The sequence below is a fragment of the Solenopsis invicta genome, chromosome 5 (assembly GCF_016802725.1).
Source record: "Solenopsis invicta isolate M01_SB chromosome 5, UNIL_Sinv_3.0, whole genome shotgun sequence".
NCBI classification, from domain to species: domain Eukaryota; kingdom Metazoa; phylum Arthropoda; class Insecta; order Hymenoptera; family Formicidae; genus Solenopsis; species Solenopsis invicta.
In genome coordinates this window covers 15,388,007-15,402,763 of record NC_052668.1, presented here as the reverse complement: position 1 = coordinate 15,402,763, position 14,757 = coordinate 15,388,007, and the positions used below count along the sequence as shown (strand labels likewise).

General features: G+C 35.5%; 2 protein-coding genes across 2 annotated transcripts; one reads left to right on the top strand and one right to left on the bottom strand.

The window, feature by feature from the left end:
- Nucleotides 1-4,524: 4,524 nt before the first annotated feature.
- On the bottom strand, nt 4,525-10,121 carry LOC105198551 (DNA replication licensing factor MCM4). The gene is made up of 8 exons (XM_011165292.3): nt 9,831-10,121; nt 9,389-9,705; nt 7,656-8,551; nt 7,116-7,438; nt 6,758-7,035; nt 6,281-6,681; nt 5,954-6,164; nt 4,525-5,707 (listed from the first exon to the last, which is right to left on the bottom strand). The coding sequence occupies exons 1-8, from the start codon at nt 10,096-10,098 to the stop codon at nt 5,612-5,614; spliced, it is 2,790 nt and encodes a 929-aa protein (XP_011163594.1). The 5' UTR covers nt 10,099-10,121; the 3' UTR covers nt 4,525-5,611.
- Nucleotides 10,122-10,520: 399 nt separating this feature from the next.
- Nucleotides 10,521-14,659, top strand: LOC105198552 (equilibrative nucleoside transporter 1). Its single transcript, XM_011165293.3, has 11 exons — nt 10,521-10,741; nt 11,037-11,191; nt 11,276-11,357; nt 11,430-11,605; nt 11,887-11,981; nt 12,075-12,125; nt 12,212-12,444; nt 12,813-13,050; nt 13,478-13,563; nt 13,637-13,836; nt 13,912-14,659. The coding sequence occupies exons 2-11, from the start codon at nt 11,046-11,048 to the stop codon at nt 14,021-14,023; spliced, it is 1,419 nt and encodes a 472-aa protein (XP_011163595.1). The 5' UTR covers nt 10,521-10,741; nt 11,037-11,045; the 3' UTR covers nt 14,024-14,659.
- The last annotated feature ends 98 nt before the right edge of the window (nt 14,660-14,757 follow it).

The window sequence follows — 14,757 nt, the reverse complement described above, 5'->3', positions numbered from 1 at the left end:
GCGCTACCTCTGAATCACCCACGTCGCCCACGCATCGCGATGCCGGGGGCTCTCTGCGTAGGTGACTTCTCGCGAACCCCTTCCCGGGCAGCGCCATGCGGTTTCCGCGCGGTACGCCTGCGCCCGGAAACCATGAATGGAGGCGCCCGCTCAATGCCGGGCGGCCTTTTATTTGTTCGCTCACGGGAGCACTGCGGCATCCCACCACCCTTCGACGACGACGACGACGACGACGACGACGACGACAACGACGACGACGACGGTGGCGGCGGCGACGACGACGATGACCTTCAGCCGCCAGCCAGGGTCGATCGGGCAAATCAGGTTTCATCCCAGAAGGAACAGGTGTTGCATTGAAATTACGCGGAGCCGCGACGCGGTCAATCCTCTCGCGCGAACACATTATGAATCGTTAATTATCAATGAATCTTTAAGGGTGTTTGTTTCGATAAAGAATGATTTATGCATGGATCACACAAGGCCATCAATAAAATTTGCATTATCTGCATTAATAACGTTATTATTAGCTAAAAATCCTATTATTCTATTATATTTTAAAAGGTATATTCGAATGCCCGAATTTAGTCCTGAAATCAGCTGCAAAAAAAAAGAATAAAAAATTTAATATATAATAATTTTTGCAAAAAATGATCACACATTGCTGCGATATATCTTTAATGTCTTTTAAATCACTCAGTACTTAATTAAAATTATTTAATCAAATATTTCTTCTATATCTAAACTTTTCCAAATTTTAAACTAATTTCTATCTATTTTAGCTATTTGAATCAATGGCTGTGTTCAGCAGAGAAAACAGATTAGTGAGCGCTCAGTGATTTTTTAATATGATTGATTTTTGCTCTTAGTTCTTTACTGGATCTACTGTATAAACCAATCATCCAGAGAAAAGTTTTGTTGAAATTGATGAAATCGTTTCTTTAACTTATTTTTTGAAAATGAAGTAAAAATAAAACTTAGAGAAAAACAGCTCAGCTCTCATTTAGTGCCAGACAAACAGTAGTAACGTGAAATTAGACATATCATTCAAAGTAAATATAATTAAACTTTTTCTTTTTCGAGTAATTTTTTTGCTGATAAATTTTTTTACCTTGAACACGTCGTTCAAGGTAAATATAATTAAACTTTTTCAAGTATTTCTTTAGCTGAATTAAAACGCATGTATAGCTGCTATTGTGAAAATAATACAAATGAGCTTTAATAAAAGTAAAATAAGCCCAAATTGAACACTATTATTTTATGAGCAATATTTTGTCCGTAACATGTCTAACTTCTAAAACAAAATGTTTTATTATTTTCATGGCATAAGGTAATGAAGAACAAATTGGATGGGTCAATCCTAAACGTTCATTGTCCCGAAATATTTATCAATAACCCTTTTTCAGTTTATTTTTTTAAATTTCAATAATTCATCATTTTAGATGGCACAAAATTATGAAAGAAAGACCGAACCACATATAACCCAGAAGATGTGCAAAAAAATGAAAAAAAAAAGAATAAAAAATTATCTCTTGAAAAAGTTGCTTCTCAAATACATTCTGTGCGAAAAACAACGTTTAACCATTTGAAAATAATATTGACCATCTATGATTGCCCCACGGTAATTGCAGTAATTACGAACACTAAGCTCAGACAACGTTATGTCTTAAAGACGACTAAAAGATGTCTTTTAAACATGCGTGTTGTTGTCTGGAAAGGTTTCATTTTTTAAATTAAAAGTTGATTTTATTGTTGAATTTTATTAAAATTGACAATAAATAAATACTTTGTGTATGATTATAAAAGAAGAAACTTGTGTTTTACTCGGCTTTTGTTTGATTTAATTTTTTGCTTAGGTGTTCATAGTCACCCCATTCTCCCGTAGTAGCTAGTGTTGGGAAACAATCACTTTTGACAAGCGATTCGTTGATACTATGCATTACTCATTGAAAAAAGTAACGCGTTACTTCGATTCGTTACGTAACAAGTACAGTTACAAGTTATTTTTACTTTTCAATGAGTAACGCATAATGGTAACAAGTCGATTGTTAAAAGTGCTTATTGTTATCCTGGCTTTATTATTATAGAAAATTGCAACATTATTACCAAATTATATAACAAAAAAGTATTATAAAAAAAGTAACAATAATGGCGTTATATATTGTAACTCGTTACTTCCCACCCCTGTAAAGAATCACTGAACGCTCATTGATCTGTTTTCTCTGCTGAACGCAGCCAATGTGATCAAACGTTTTCCATAAAATCACGAGTAAATTTGTTGCAAACTAAAATCCTTATAACTTTTGATTGTTTCAATAAATCGACTCCAAATTTTTATATAAATCTCCAAACTATGTAAGAATAATCTCTAAAATTTTTGCTGAATTTCTAATGTTTCATAAGTAGACGCTAAACATCCTTAAATTATCTTACACAAAATCTTTTTTTCGTATCAATAATTCAATATTCTTTACGCCACTTAACTGTATCTAAAATTCTGTAGGAGGTCAATCGTAAAACTTTTTTCAAAGGCGGAAACGTGAAAAGCGGAAATCTTCATCATTAAAGTTAGTAAAGTTCACTTTTCCGCCCTAGGGAAAAAGTTTCATGATTAACTCCCAGACCATTTCAGGATTTCTATTTCAAGATTTCTATAAGTTCAAGAATTTTTTGATCGATATCAAATATTTAGACTCTGCTTTGATATAGAAAGAATCTCATTCGACTAATCAAGGTGCAATACGTCGAAACTTTTAATCATAATCTACGACCTTTCATTGTCTCTCGGAACATGCAATCTTCCGTTACGACTTCTATCGTTTGTCTCCTCCTTGCGTTTCATTTTGTACATATGTATAAAAGCAAATGACTCTGAATAAAAATTCAAGAGAGCGAATAAATCGCTCGTATCATTTTACGATGCTCAATCCGCCCTATCCTACATTTGCACGTTGCCGACGAGGAAACGTTGAACGTGAGAGGCTAAGAATTAGCGGAACGTGCAACTTTATGAATGGGCAACTTTAGCGTGAGAGAGCGCGTGGTGGGGAAACAGGGTTAGGGGGAGAGAGCGGTCATGTCGCTTTAACGATCGAGCGCAACCCCCACTCTTGTCCCTCTCTCTCCATCCTCTTCCCTCCAACTCAATCACGAGCTCCCCCCTCTTTCTCTCTCTCTCTCGATTCATCCCCTCGCCTTTCCCCTTCCGTGCACGATCCCATTCTCTTCCTCCCTTACCGGCTACGCGCGCACACGTGCGATCGTGCAACTGTGTCGGTCACGGACTGGCCGTTCATGGATAAACGGTGTGCGCGGGTGTGAGTAGCGCACGTGTGCAAATCCCTACGGGGGCGAGTCGCGCGTGCACGCACACTCCCCGCGTAATACGCGCGCAATGATGGAGTGGGCACACTCTCGCGCGGCTAGTCGCGCCGAGCGCATCGGATGACGATTGAAATTGGACGCTCACGCGGCTCCGCCAGTCCGACAACACTTGTGGCGGAATGTATCGAATTTAGTTTTGATACTAAAGATGTTTGAAATTTGAAGCGATGTCGAAGCGTGGGATACGAGGGGGGGAGAAAACAACGTTATCATAACAATTACAACAGCATGCAAAATTAAATTTTGAGTGAAATACATATCTTGATTACAAACGCGGGATATGTGTAAGAAATATTTTGTACATCTTTTTACATAATGTCAAGCGTTTGTTCTGTTTCTTTATAACATCAGAATATTTACAAAATATCTGTTCTACTTGTTACATAAGAATCACTCTTGTGACAGCCACGTTGTCGTTTAAAAAAACCTGGGATGCACAAAAAAGAACGTCGGAAAATCCGGCGTGAAAATTAAATAGAGCATTAGTTTCATCTAAATTCTAATAAATGAAAAAGGATAGAAAAATTCTTAAAAATAGTTTGATAGATTCGCAATATGTATCTGACATTATGCATACAGCATCCGATACATTCTGTGATATTTTAACGTAGTTTACTTGTCCGACGAAAGATCAATAGCCATAAATTCTCGGAAAGAGAGTGATTCTGCATCCCTAAATTTGATCGAATTCCGCTTCGATTCCTAGGATACGATAATTCGAAAATACATCCCCTAATTCGAAGGAGTTCCCCTCATTGATCGTTAAGGACGCAGCGGTTTGGAGGGATGAAAATTGCCCGGTGTGGGTGGCCGGGACATCGATGAACGAATGTCTCCCACCAAGCTACCCGGCGCTGAGAGCAGCGTGGGAGTTTCCAAGGTCATCGCAAGAGCAAAACGTAGTACGACGCCTCCGTCGGGACGCCCGCGCAGAGCGTAGGCGTAGAATGTTTATACAGAGGCCATCTACAAGATGCTTTGACTCGTGTAACAATTAAAATGCGTTTTGCAGTTGTATTACCAATAATCTAAAGCGTGGGTGGAGTGAAAAAGTATTTTGTCGAGCAAACAATTAATTACGGAATTCCTATCCTGATTCGAGATATATTTATAAATTTATTAAAATAATAATACAAATCAATATACTCTTTCAAATTACAACTGCTGCAAATTCAATTGCATTTATTCGCAATATCAAAGTAAACTAATAACCGATGTAAAACTGAACTCTATGGGAATAAAATAGAATTACAAAATAAAAAATTTCATCGAAAATTAGTATTCAGTATAAATTCTGAAAGAAACTATTGTATGAATTGTATGAATTTTGAAATATATTTTAAATGTATTTGTTATTTTATTGAAATACGGCAATTGAAGAAATAGTTCAAAAATAAAAAAATATATATAATCATAAATATTTCTTATAATTGTCGGTTATTAATTTTTCATCGTTAGTAGTAGTAGTAGTAATGAAAGCGACTGAGACTATCAGTCCCTATATTCCATACCATCACGTCCCTAGCTGTGTGATCAAAGATTAAAAATCTATGTATATATATCCAAGATGTGTAAGTTTAAAATTACGACCTGTCAATAAGTCCGTTCTTACATGAAGCCACACCTTTCTTCATCGTTATTAATAAGTTTTTAAAAAAATAAAAAATTTTGATATAAAAAAGTAGCAATCGATATAATTTTTCACAAGATTCAGAACTCATGGATTATTAACTATATTAATATATGTATATCTATATTATTATTCTAAGATTCTTATAAAACCGATGGTGAGCCTGAAAATAGTACGAAGAAAAATAAAAAAGGTGGTAAAAAAACTAAAGAAATATTTTGTAAAGATCAAGAAGGTAAAGAGGGTCTGGAAAAAACTTGCTCCTTTGAAAAAAATTAAAAGAGGAAGAAAAATTGACACATGAAGAGAGAAAGTGTCACCATTGGTTTCTCGTAAAAATTCTCCTTTTGCTTTCAATTCTGCGTTTAATCCCTTTTTCAGCAATTCTGATAAAACTTAAAGAAAGAATGAAGCGTGAAGGATACGATAAAAAAAATTTCGAAAGCAGACAAGATCCAAATAATTGCGATTGAGCAAAAAAAAGTTAAAGTGTCGAAATTGAACAAAAAATAACGAAAAAGAAGATTAAAAACAGAAGAAAAATTCTTATGTAGAAACCACGATATTATTCTAAAAAGAGTGACGCGAAAGTAAATACTTTTAACAAACACGAATGGTATTTTTGCCGGTTACGATTACAACACCATCATCTTGCAGCTCCTTCAGAGCATCTTCGAACATTTCGCGTGTAATCAACTAAAAAATAAAAAGCAAAATTAAAATAACAAAAATGCTTTTTGTAATAAAAATAAAGTAAAAGTAAAATAATAGAATAATCAAGTAAAGGTTAACGACATATTTGCTCGTTAATGATCGTTAGCTTTAGATTAATTACATTTATAAATAAATGAGCTTGTTCTTTGAATTTATTAAAATAATAGTAACACGTATATAAAAAATAAATAACGACACACGAATAACAAAAATAAATAAATAATTTACCGTGCTGGATGATTCTTTCAATTCCGTGAAAATTTTCTGGTAGTTTAATGTTGGTGCCTTATCTTTGCTCTTAATGAGCTTCTTCAACGCCTCGACCATCTCCTGCCTACGTTTTCTCGCTGCCAACGACATACCAGTCGTCAGAATACTAATATCAATTTTGCCGCTCAATGGATCGATGGCAGATTGCTTCAATGCTTCACGATGTAATCTAATAATAATTATAAGTTACATTATTAAAAACATTATTAAAAATAATGTTTTTAATGTTTTTGTAAATTTTTCCAACAAATAATTTATTATTAATTACGACTTGTTCGCTCTTACCTCCAAGCTTCCTCGACATCCACGATCTCCACTACATTACTAAATCGCATTTTAGCGTGTGCTTCGGAAAGTCTAATTAATGATTCTAATTGCCTTGGATAAGCTGAGATTTGCCCATGACCGCTTCCTACTCTACGCATATCGACGTAAGCCTGAATTAGTCTTTGTTGACTTTCCTCATTAAGAATAGGCTTAACATGTTCCTTGGCGTAAGCTATGTAATCTCGTAAAATACTCATATCAACAATATCATCCTCTTCTTCCAAAGCAGATTTATAATACAATGACACCAAGTGTCTGGCAAGTTTTCTGTCAAACACTTCGTCTTGGGGATCCAGCATAAGAAAAATTAAATCGAAACGTGACATTAATGTGTGTGGTAACATGACGTTTTCTATCACCTAAAGATAAGAATAAAACTTTATAACAGTGCTTATTGGTTCGATGTCAAATATGTATTATTTAATGGCTATTTACTGTCTTATTTTTATTCCACTGCGACTCGCAAGGATTAGCCGCTGCCAGAATACTAGTCCTCGCATTTAATTGACAAATAATACCAGCTTTCGCAATACTCAATGTTTGCTGCTCCATAACTTCGTGCAGCACCGAACGCGTGCTATCGTTCATTTTATCAAATTCGTCAATGCAACAGATACCGTTATCTGCGAGCACCAAAGCGCCAGTTTGCAATACTAACTGCCGGCTCTCGGGATCTTTCGTTACGAAGGCGGTTAAGCCCACAGCACTAGAACCTGAGGAAAGAAATGACGAACATGAGTTACAAATGAAAATTAAAATCAACTTTGAAATTATTGAAATCAAAAATATTTACCCTTTCCGCTGCTATATTGCGAGCGCGGTACCAAATTGAAGGCGAACTGTAGCAGCTGCGATTTACTCGTACCCGGGTCTCCACAAAGAAGAATGTTAATTTCGGACCGGAAGTATTTCTTAGTCTGTTCACTCTGTTCTTTCTTCGTACCGCCGAACAATTGTAGCAATATACCCTTCTTAACGTCCTCATTCTCGTAGATACTAGGAGCAATATGCCGTGCCAGTCGTTCATATATATCCTCCTTTTGTGACAGTAGTTTTAATAACTCCACTCTTTCTGGTGGAAACGCGTGGCTTTTGCCATCTTCTTGTTCGTACAATCTACATATGCAATAAATCATTACAAAAATGAATAAAAATATGCTATAGTTTAACATACAAAATTAATTGGACAATTTAACAAGTATGAAACAAACTCATTTTGGAAATCCATATGTCAACATATTGATATTTTAAAAAATATGTATATATATATATAATACAAAATTGATAAAATAAATTTATTAAAATCAAATTATAAGAGTCAAAAATGTCTTACCGCTTTGAATCTTGTTTTCTAAAGTGGACAACGTCAATATGCGTTCTATAAATGGCCCGTACATTAGACTGCCGAGGATTAACGCGTATTGGCATCGCGCGATATATACCGGTGACCGAAACTCTATCACCTGGCGAGACAGCGTCAACTAGATTATGATGTGCAAAAAGCACCACCATATGAGGAGTCTGGCCAGCTGGCATATCATCTGGTGATTCTTGCAATTTGATCATTTGCTTATCAGTGAAATGACTACGATTGTGTATCAGACTAAAGCAGAAATTGTTGTTGCAGTGAGTGCACACTGTGGGCTCGGCTATGTGGCCCCTATCGATGACCACGGTTGTCGTAAAGGAGCATGCGATGCATTTGAAGAACGCCTCTCGCATCTCCGGCATGATGTTTGATGTTCTGATAACCATTCCAGTAACCGTGATCAATCGATCTATGTCCTCTGGATTCAGAAGACGCATACTCGAGGTCCTTGAAACATTATAAGGACGTACTTGAATTGAGTGTTCCAGTGCAGCACCGGGAAACTTCTCAAAGAATATTTCGTTCGCAGTCAAGTCAAATGCTGGTATGACTTCCTGAGGATATACTACCAATTGATTGTAAAGCTGCTGATTAAACTCTTTGAGATGAGTGCTATTTATATTTAAATAAGGTTCTTCCAGTATATGTATCTCTTCAAGCTTTTGCATATACAGTGGTTCTGACAGATTCATATTTTCGGGTAGTTCATCGTTCTCCGCTTGTGAATCGATATAGCGCATGATAAATCGTCTGAATTCGTGTTTGATATGATTTACGACAACATTTGTACCCCAGATTGTTAATTGCGGGCCGTTCTCACCCTCAGATGTTCTTTCTCTGTCCTCGTCATTTTCTGGTATCTACCAATAAAATTATACATTTAATACATTAACAATTTAATAATTTCACTTATTTTAAAAGAATATTTTAATTTAAAGCTAAAAAGTTTACCTATTTTTAGGAATTAAAAAAAAACTGCTGCACATATTTTTCTATACATCTACTTGCACATATATTTAGTAAGTATCTACAAATTTTTGATGATTAAATGTTTATTAGTTTCTATGATATGTAAATTAAAAAACAAGCATTCTCGTTCAAGTTGGCTGACACAAATTTTCAGAAACTACTAAATATTGCAAATTTATTGAAATAGATCTTAAATAACAATTTTTTTTTTTAACAAAATAAATTGAATCAAATATGTACAAAAAAATTATTTAAATTTATAAATAAGATTAGCAGGCTTATGCCAGTCACAGCGATTCTTAGTACCAAATAATAAGTTTTAATTTTTACACTCTCCAACTTATTCAAACTGCACATATTCATTGGATTAGAAATACTTTAATTTATAAATATTGCAATAATTTTAATTTGAATGATAAACATATATTTTACATATACACAAAAGTTATAGTCAATAGCTTTAAGAGTTTCTGAGAAATTGTGTCAGCCAACTTAAAATTTAAAAATGTGTTTCTTCTTAAACTTATGTTTAAAACAAAATAAAAACTAATACATATTTCATAAATTTGTAGATTTACAAATGTACAAATAGATGTGTAGCATCAAAAGCATAGAAAGATATGTGCAATTGTTTTTTTAATACCTAAAAACAGGCAAACTTTTTCAGACTTTAAACTAAAACACTTTATTAATATGTACTGTTATATGCTTCCTGTTATATTACTTACATCAGCCAGATTAACCTGTCGTACACGTCTGTCAGACTGAACGTCTGGTCTTTGTTGAATAGGTGTACCTCTGACACCACTGCGAGGAGTACGAATGGATGCCAGTGAGCTGGGGGTACCATAATTCAGTGGAGAAGACAGATCTCCTATCTCGCTCGTACCTGCAGTGAGAGGGCTCGTCTGCAACTGTTGATTCGGAGAAGACAGTGGCATAGAGGACAAGCCCTCCGACGATGCAATAGTTTCGTGTGTTTGACGGTTGGCCCATCGTAAAGGAGTGTCTACCAAATTGTTACCCAATCTTCTTCGTGGTGTACCTACATGTGTCAAAAAAGATTGATGCCGTAAGTTGATTTTTTTTTCTTATCTAACTCTATCAGATCTTTTAAGCAAGAAAATGCGTTTCTCAACAAAGACGATCAATTAATGAATATCCTTTAACCTTGTCTGGCGATGCTGGGTGTCCCGGCGACGCTGGGTGTTCCAGGGACGATAGGTGTTCCAGGGACACTAGGTGTTCCAGGGACGCTAGGTGTTCCACGAACGCTGGGTGTTCCAGGGACGCTGGGTGTTCGTCTTCCTGCGACCGGGGGAGTCCTAACAGAGGATGGGGTCCCAGGTTGTCGTCTCGGCGTGCCATTTGGTGTGCGATTCGGCGATTGAGTGTCATCCGGCCGGACAGGGGTCGTCGGCGGTCTGGGACTCGACATCGTTGACGAGGATCGCGACGATCTTACACTTTATTTTCCGAATTCTTCCAAGCGCACGAGGTGAGAGACAGTCAGAGGTAACCTCACAAGCCGCTTGTTTTCCCGCGCGAACACGAAATCAAGCCTGCCGAGAGGGCGTTGTTGGAGCACATCGAGTTCTTTTTTCCTCTCGCTATCGCGCGCGCACACTTCCTACATCCCATTCGCGCTAAGTCCGCGCGACCAGCTGATCGACCTGACACACTGACATATGACACGCGCCACACGATGCATGTTGCGACTCGAAACTGAGGAGAGGAGGAGGCGTGTCCCGCGTGTTGTCGCGCGGAGTGGTGTGGTGCATGGTGAATGCGCTCGAAGAATGCTAGCTGTACGTAGATGCGAGAGATTGGCTAACCATGAGATCGCTCTCGGTCGCCTGGAGTGGATCGAGCTGGAGGATGTCGCATGTCGCACACTGGTTGAATCTTCGTCTGCTCGCGCTCAGGAGCATTGACGTTCGTCAGATGTGATCCCTCGGATGACGCTCGTGCCAGACTCGTTCCTGATCGTATTGGGGATGCTTTTCAGAGTTACTCGTGATCGCTCGTGAACCCCGCTGTCCATTTACGACTAGGACACTCCCATTCTTTGTACTGCCTCCGTGAGTATCATTTTCCAGGAATGGAAACACGTGTCAGGAATGGAAACACGTGTTTGCATCAGCACGAGAAACGCTTTGTTTACCTGGCTAGTTCGCGAGCAGGAAAATTTTGATCGACGGTAAAACATATGCATGCATAATATCTAAATATTTATATTTATTTATTGTCGCGATTACAACGCATCGTATAATAAAACAATTATTTTACATTATTATGCACATATGCTTTACTTGTTATCACTTTTGTTATTTTTGTATTATGACATGTAATATTATACAATTTGTTGTACATCAGGGAGAGATCATGTCGTACTCCATCAATAGAAGACCCTTACTGGGGAGTGTGACAGATAGTGAATTCGAGGATGATTTGGAGACTGAGGTAGATGATCATAATGTCGCAATTCCTGATGAGAAACCATTTTTTAAACCATATGAACCACATGATAGGTACGTCTAATACTTGGATTTAATTTGAAATTTATTAAGAATGTTTGCTTATATATATATTTATCATTTTTTTACATATTTTAGATATAATATCGCCTACATGGTGTTTTATTTGCTTGGAATAAATACATTGATTCCATGGAGTTTTTTTATTACTGCTGACGACGTAAGTGGCATTTCTTTTGTTTTTCTTATGCACGTGTGGTATACCATTGTCTGTATGACATCTTTCTTTCAGTACTGGATGTATAAATTTAGGGAAATTCATAATAATTCGACAAACCTCACTCATACGTATGCAGAACTACTTGAACAGAAGACAGATCTTCAAGCTAGCTTTACTTCTTATTTAAGTGTAGCTAGTGCATTGCCAAATACTCTGTTTTTAATCATAAATGCATTTATTAGCAAAAGGTAAGTGAAAACTCATCAGGAAATAATTACTAAGAATATATTTTAAAAAATATGTGCATTTTAATCACAAGATTCAAAGTTACCATGCATATCTTTTCTTTTTTTAACATTTGTTTTTATAAGATTGATTAGTTGAACAATTAAAAGTCTTGTAAAAGTTCATTCTTTCTATTGCATTTTAATCAGTTATTTCATATTGCTTACAAAATATGATTAGTAACTTTGAATAATGTTATATATCATAAAATTAAAAGTGATATTTAAAATCTCTAAATCCCCAGAGTCTCTCTAACTGTAAGAATGGTGGGTTCTCAATGCACAATATTGCTGCTTTTCATCATGACCACTATATTTGTCGAAATGGACACTGATAAATGTAAGCCAGCAAATTATTATTTTGTTAACATATCCATTTATCATATAACAATTAGAGTTATCGTATCAAAAATGCAACAAAAGATTATTTCAGGGCAACATTCGTTCTTAATAATTACATTGACAACAGTTGCGATTGTAAATGGTACGTATATGCTATTAAATAATTAAATTTGTAACGAAAATGTGCCATTATTATTGTTATAAAACAGCAATGATATAAATTTTTAGCTGCGAGCGCAATTTTTGGAGGGAGTTTACTGGGCATAGCAGGCAAGTTTTCACCGAAGTATATAACCGCCATGTCCGGTGGACAAGCCCTCGGCGGAATATTTACGGCTTTAGCGGAAATATGTTCTCTGTGGATAGGTGCCAGTCCGATATTTTCTGGCTTAGTATACTTTATTATCGGTGACACTATGCTGTTATTATCGCTGCTTGCGTACATCCTTTTGGAGAGAGCGGTGAGTCAATTTCGTGTTCTTAAATATACTTTGGAATTAACTTATTATTCGTACTGTGTTTTCTTCAATCCGATAATCCGCATGATATCATCATTACACTTATTGTTTCGTTAAAACGATGATGCATGCGGCGCAAGTGTTTTATAAATGTATGATAAGCTACTTACGATAATAACCAAACAGTATATACATTCCACAACGTATTATATTACTGTACAATCTCTTGAAAGTGATGGAATTAACTTATACATGATTCATTTAATACAGTGACTTTCAAGCATTTTCTTTTCACGAACAATTTCGTTAATTAGATTTACTGGGTCCAGAGTTTGAGAACCATTGCTCTTTACAGCATTCTTTTTTTACAGCCATTCTTCAAGCATCACATGATAGAAAAAGTACCTGAATGTTTGGAATCCGATTATTCTCTAAATAGAGAGGTCAGCTTCTCAACACATCCGAATATATCCTACACACGGATTTTAAAGAGAATCTGGCATTACGGCGTTAGCATATTTCTAGTATTTTTTATATCGATGGCTGTCTATCCGGCGATCACTGTATTAGTGGAGAGTAAAGGCAGAGGCAAAGGCAATGCATGGAACGGTAAAAATTTTTACTTATCTCAGTACTTTGTAGCAGAGTTTCCAAAATTTATGTGAATCGCGTTTTTTTTTACATATTGGGATCTTTAAGAGAAAAAGCAAAGTAAGGAGAATAAATTGATTATTTATACTATTTTACTCCTTCTGTTTTTTAATTTTTATTGAATGTACTTTTATTAACCTATTTCTCTCTCCAGTACACAAGGAGAAGAATGAGCTTATTTTCCATTTCTGTTGACGACAGTTTTGACATGGGCATCGATATGAATAATTTTCATGTATAAGGAGTTTGATAATTATAATTCAATTCAAATTTGATTTTAATTCCTAGTATCGTTGAAAAATGTTTCGCTATACTTTCGCCATACTTTAGGAATGTCTGCTTTATAAATTTTAAACAATAAATTCATGTTACTCGAATTTTTCAGATATATACTTTGTACCTGTAGTCACATATCTTATCTTCAGCATGGGTGATTATACAGGAAGAGTATTATGTGGTGTTTTGCAATGGGTGAGAGTCTGCATCTTAATACGATTTGCAAATATTTGTTTATTTGACTTTTATTGAGTTTTTATCGTTGCAGCCAAAAAGCAATCCATGGCTCGTAATGTTCATGAGCGTCGCTAGAGGTATTTTTATACCTATGTTTATGTTTTGCAATGCACAACCGAGGCATCATCTACCCGTTTATATTGACAATGATGTATATTACATCTTGCTAACCATTGCATTCGCCATAACCAATGGCTATCTTTGTAATTTAACGTTTATTCTCGCGCCTACGTAAGTATCTCTAATTATAAAATTTTGCATCGGTCGCAAGATTGTTCCCTAAAATTGTACGTATTCACTTTGCAGAGTTGTAGACAGTCAGGAAAAAGAAATCGCATCTGCAATGACAGGTGCTTTCTTGGGTATAGGACTAGCATCTGGCGCCGCGCTCAGCTTGTACATGGTGAAGGCTCTTTAATTGAAGACGAATGTAAATAAAATACATGATCTCACTGCCTTTTGTACATTCAGATCAGGTAGAATCACAATTTTACGATATTACAAGTTTTTAAATAACATGACATTAATGTAAATCTATTCCTGATCGCCATCTCGGTAAAACAATACTCTACAAAAATTGTTTTTTTTTTTACGGGGAATTTTCGGCGCAACTCTTTGCAGTATTTTATCGAAAATTTGAACAGATGTACATTACGTACAATTTTTGTTTATGATTTTAACTAGATTTCAACTAGATTTTAAATCACCTATTTACTATAGCATAACTCAATCTCGTATTATCATATCGTTTGTTCAAGAAATTGACGAGATGTGTCAAATTACTAGAGATAAACGATATTGACGTTATGTGTAAAATTAGTGCACTCCTAGAGACTTATATATAATTTATGATACATTTATTATATATATTCTAAGAAAAAAATGTGTAGCTATACAAATGTTACATACACATATGACATCAAAGAAAGAGATATATAAAGTATTTGAGACTATGATATTGTTAGTGAATTATCATTGTAAATTATGTACATTTAAATTTAAATATGACATCTATAATTGAAAGAAATACAAATAATAATTAAGACAAAAAACAGAAGATATGTAATGAATATTAATAAATATAATAATAGCCTCGTTAACAATAAACATATAAACAACTTTACGTTAATAAATAAAATATTAATTATATAT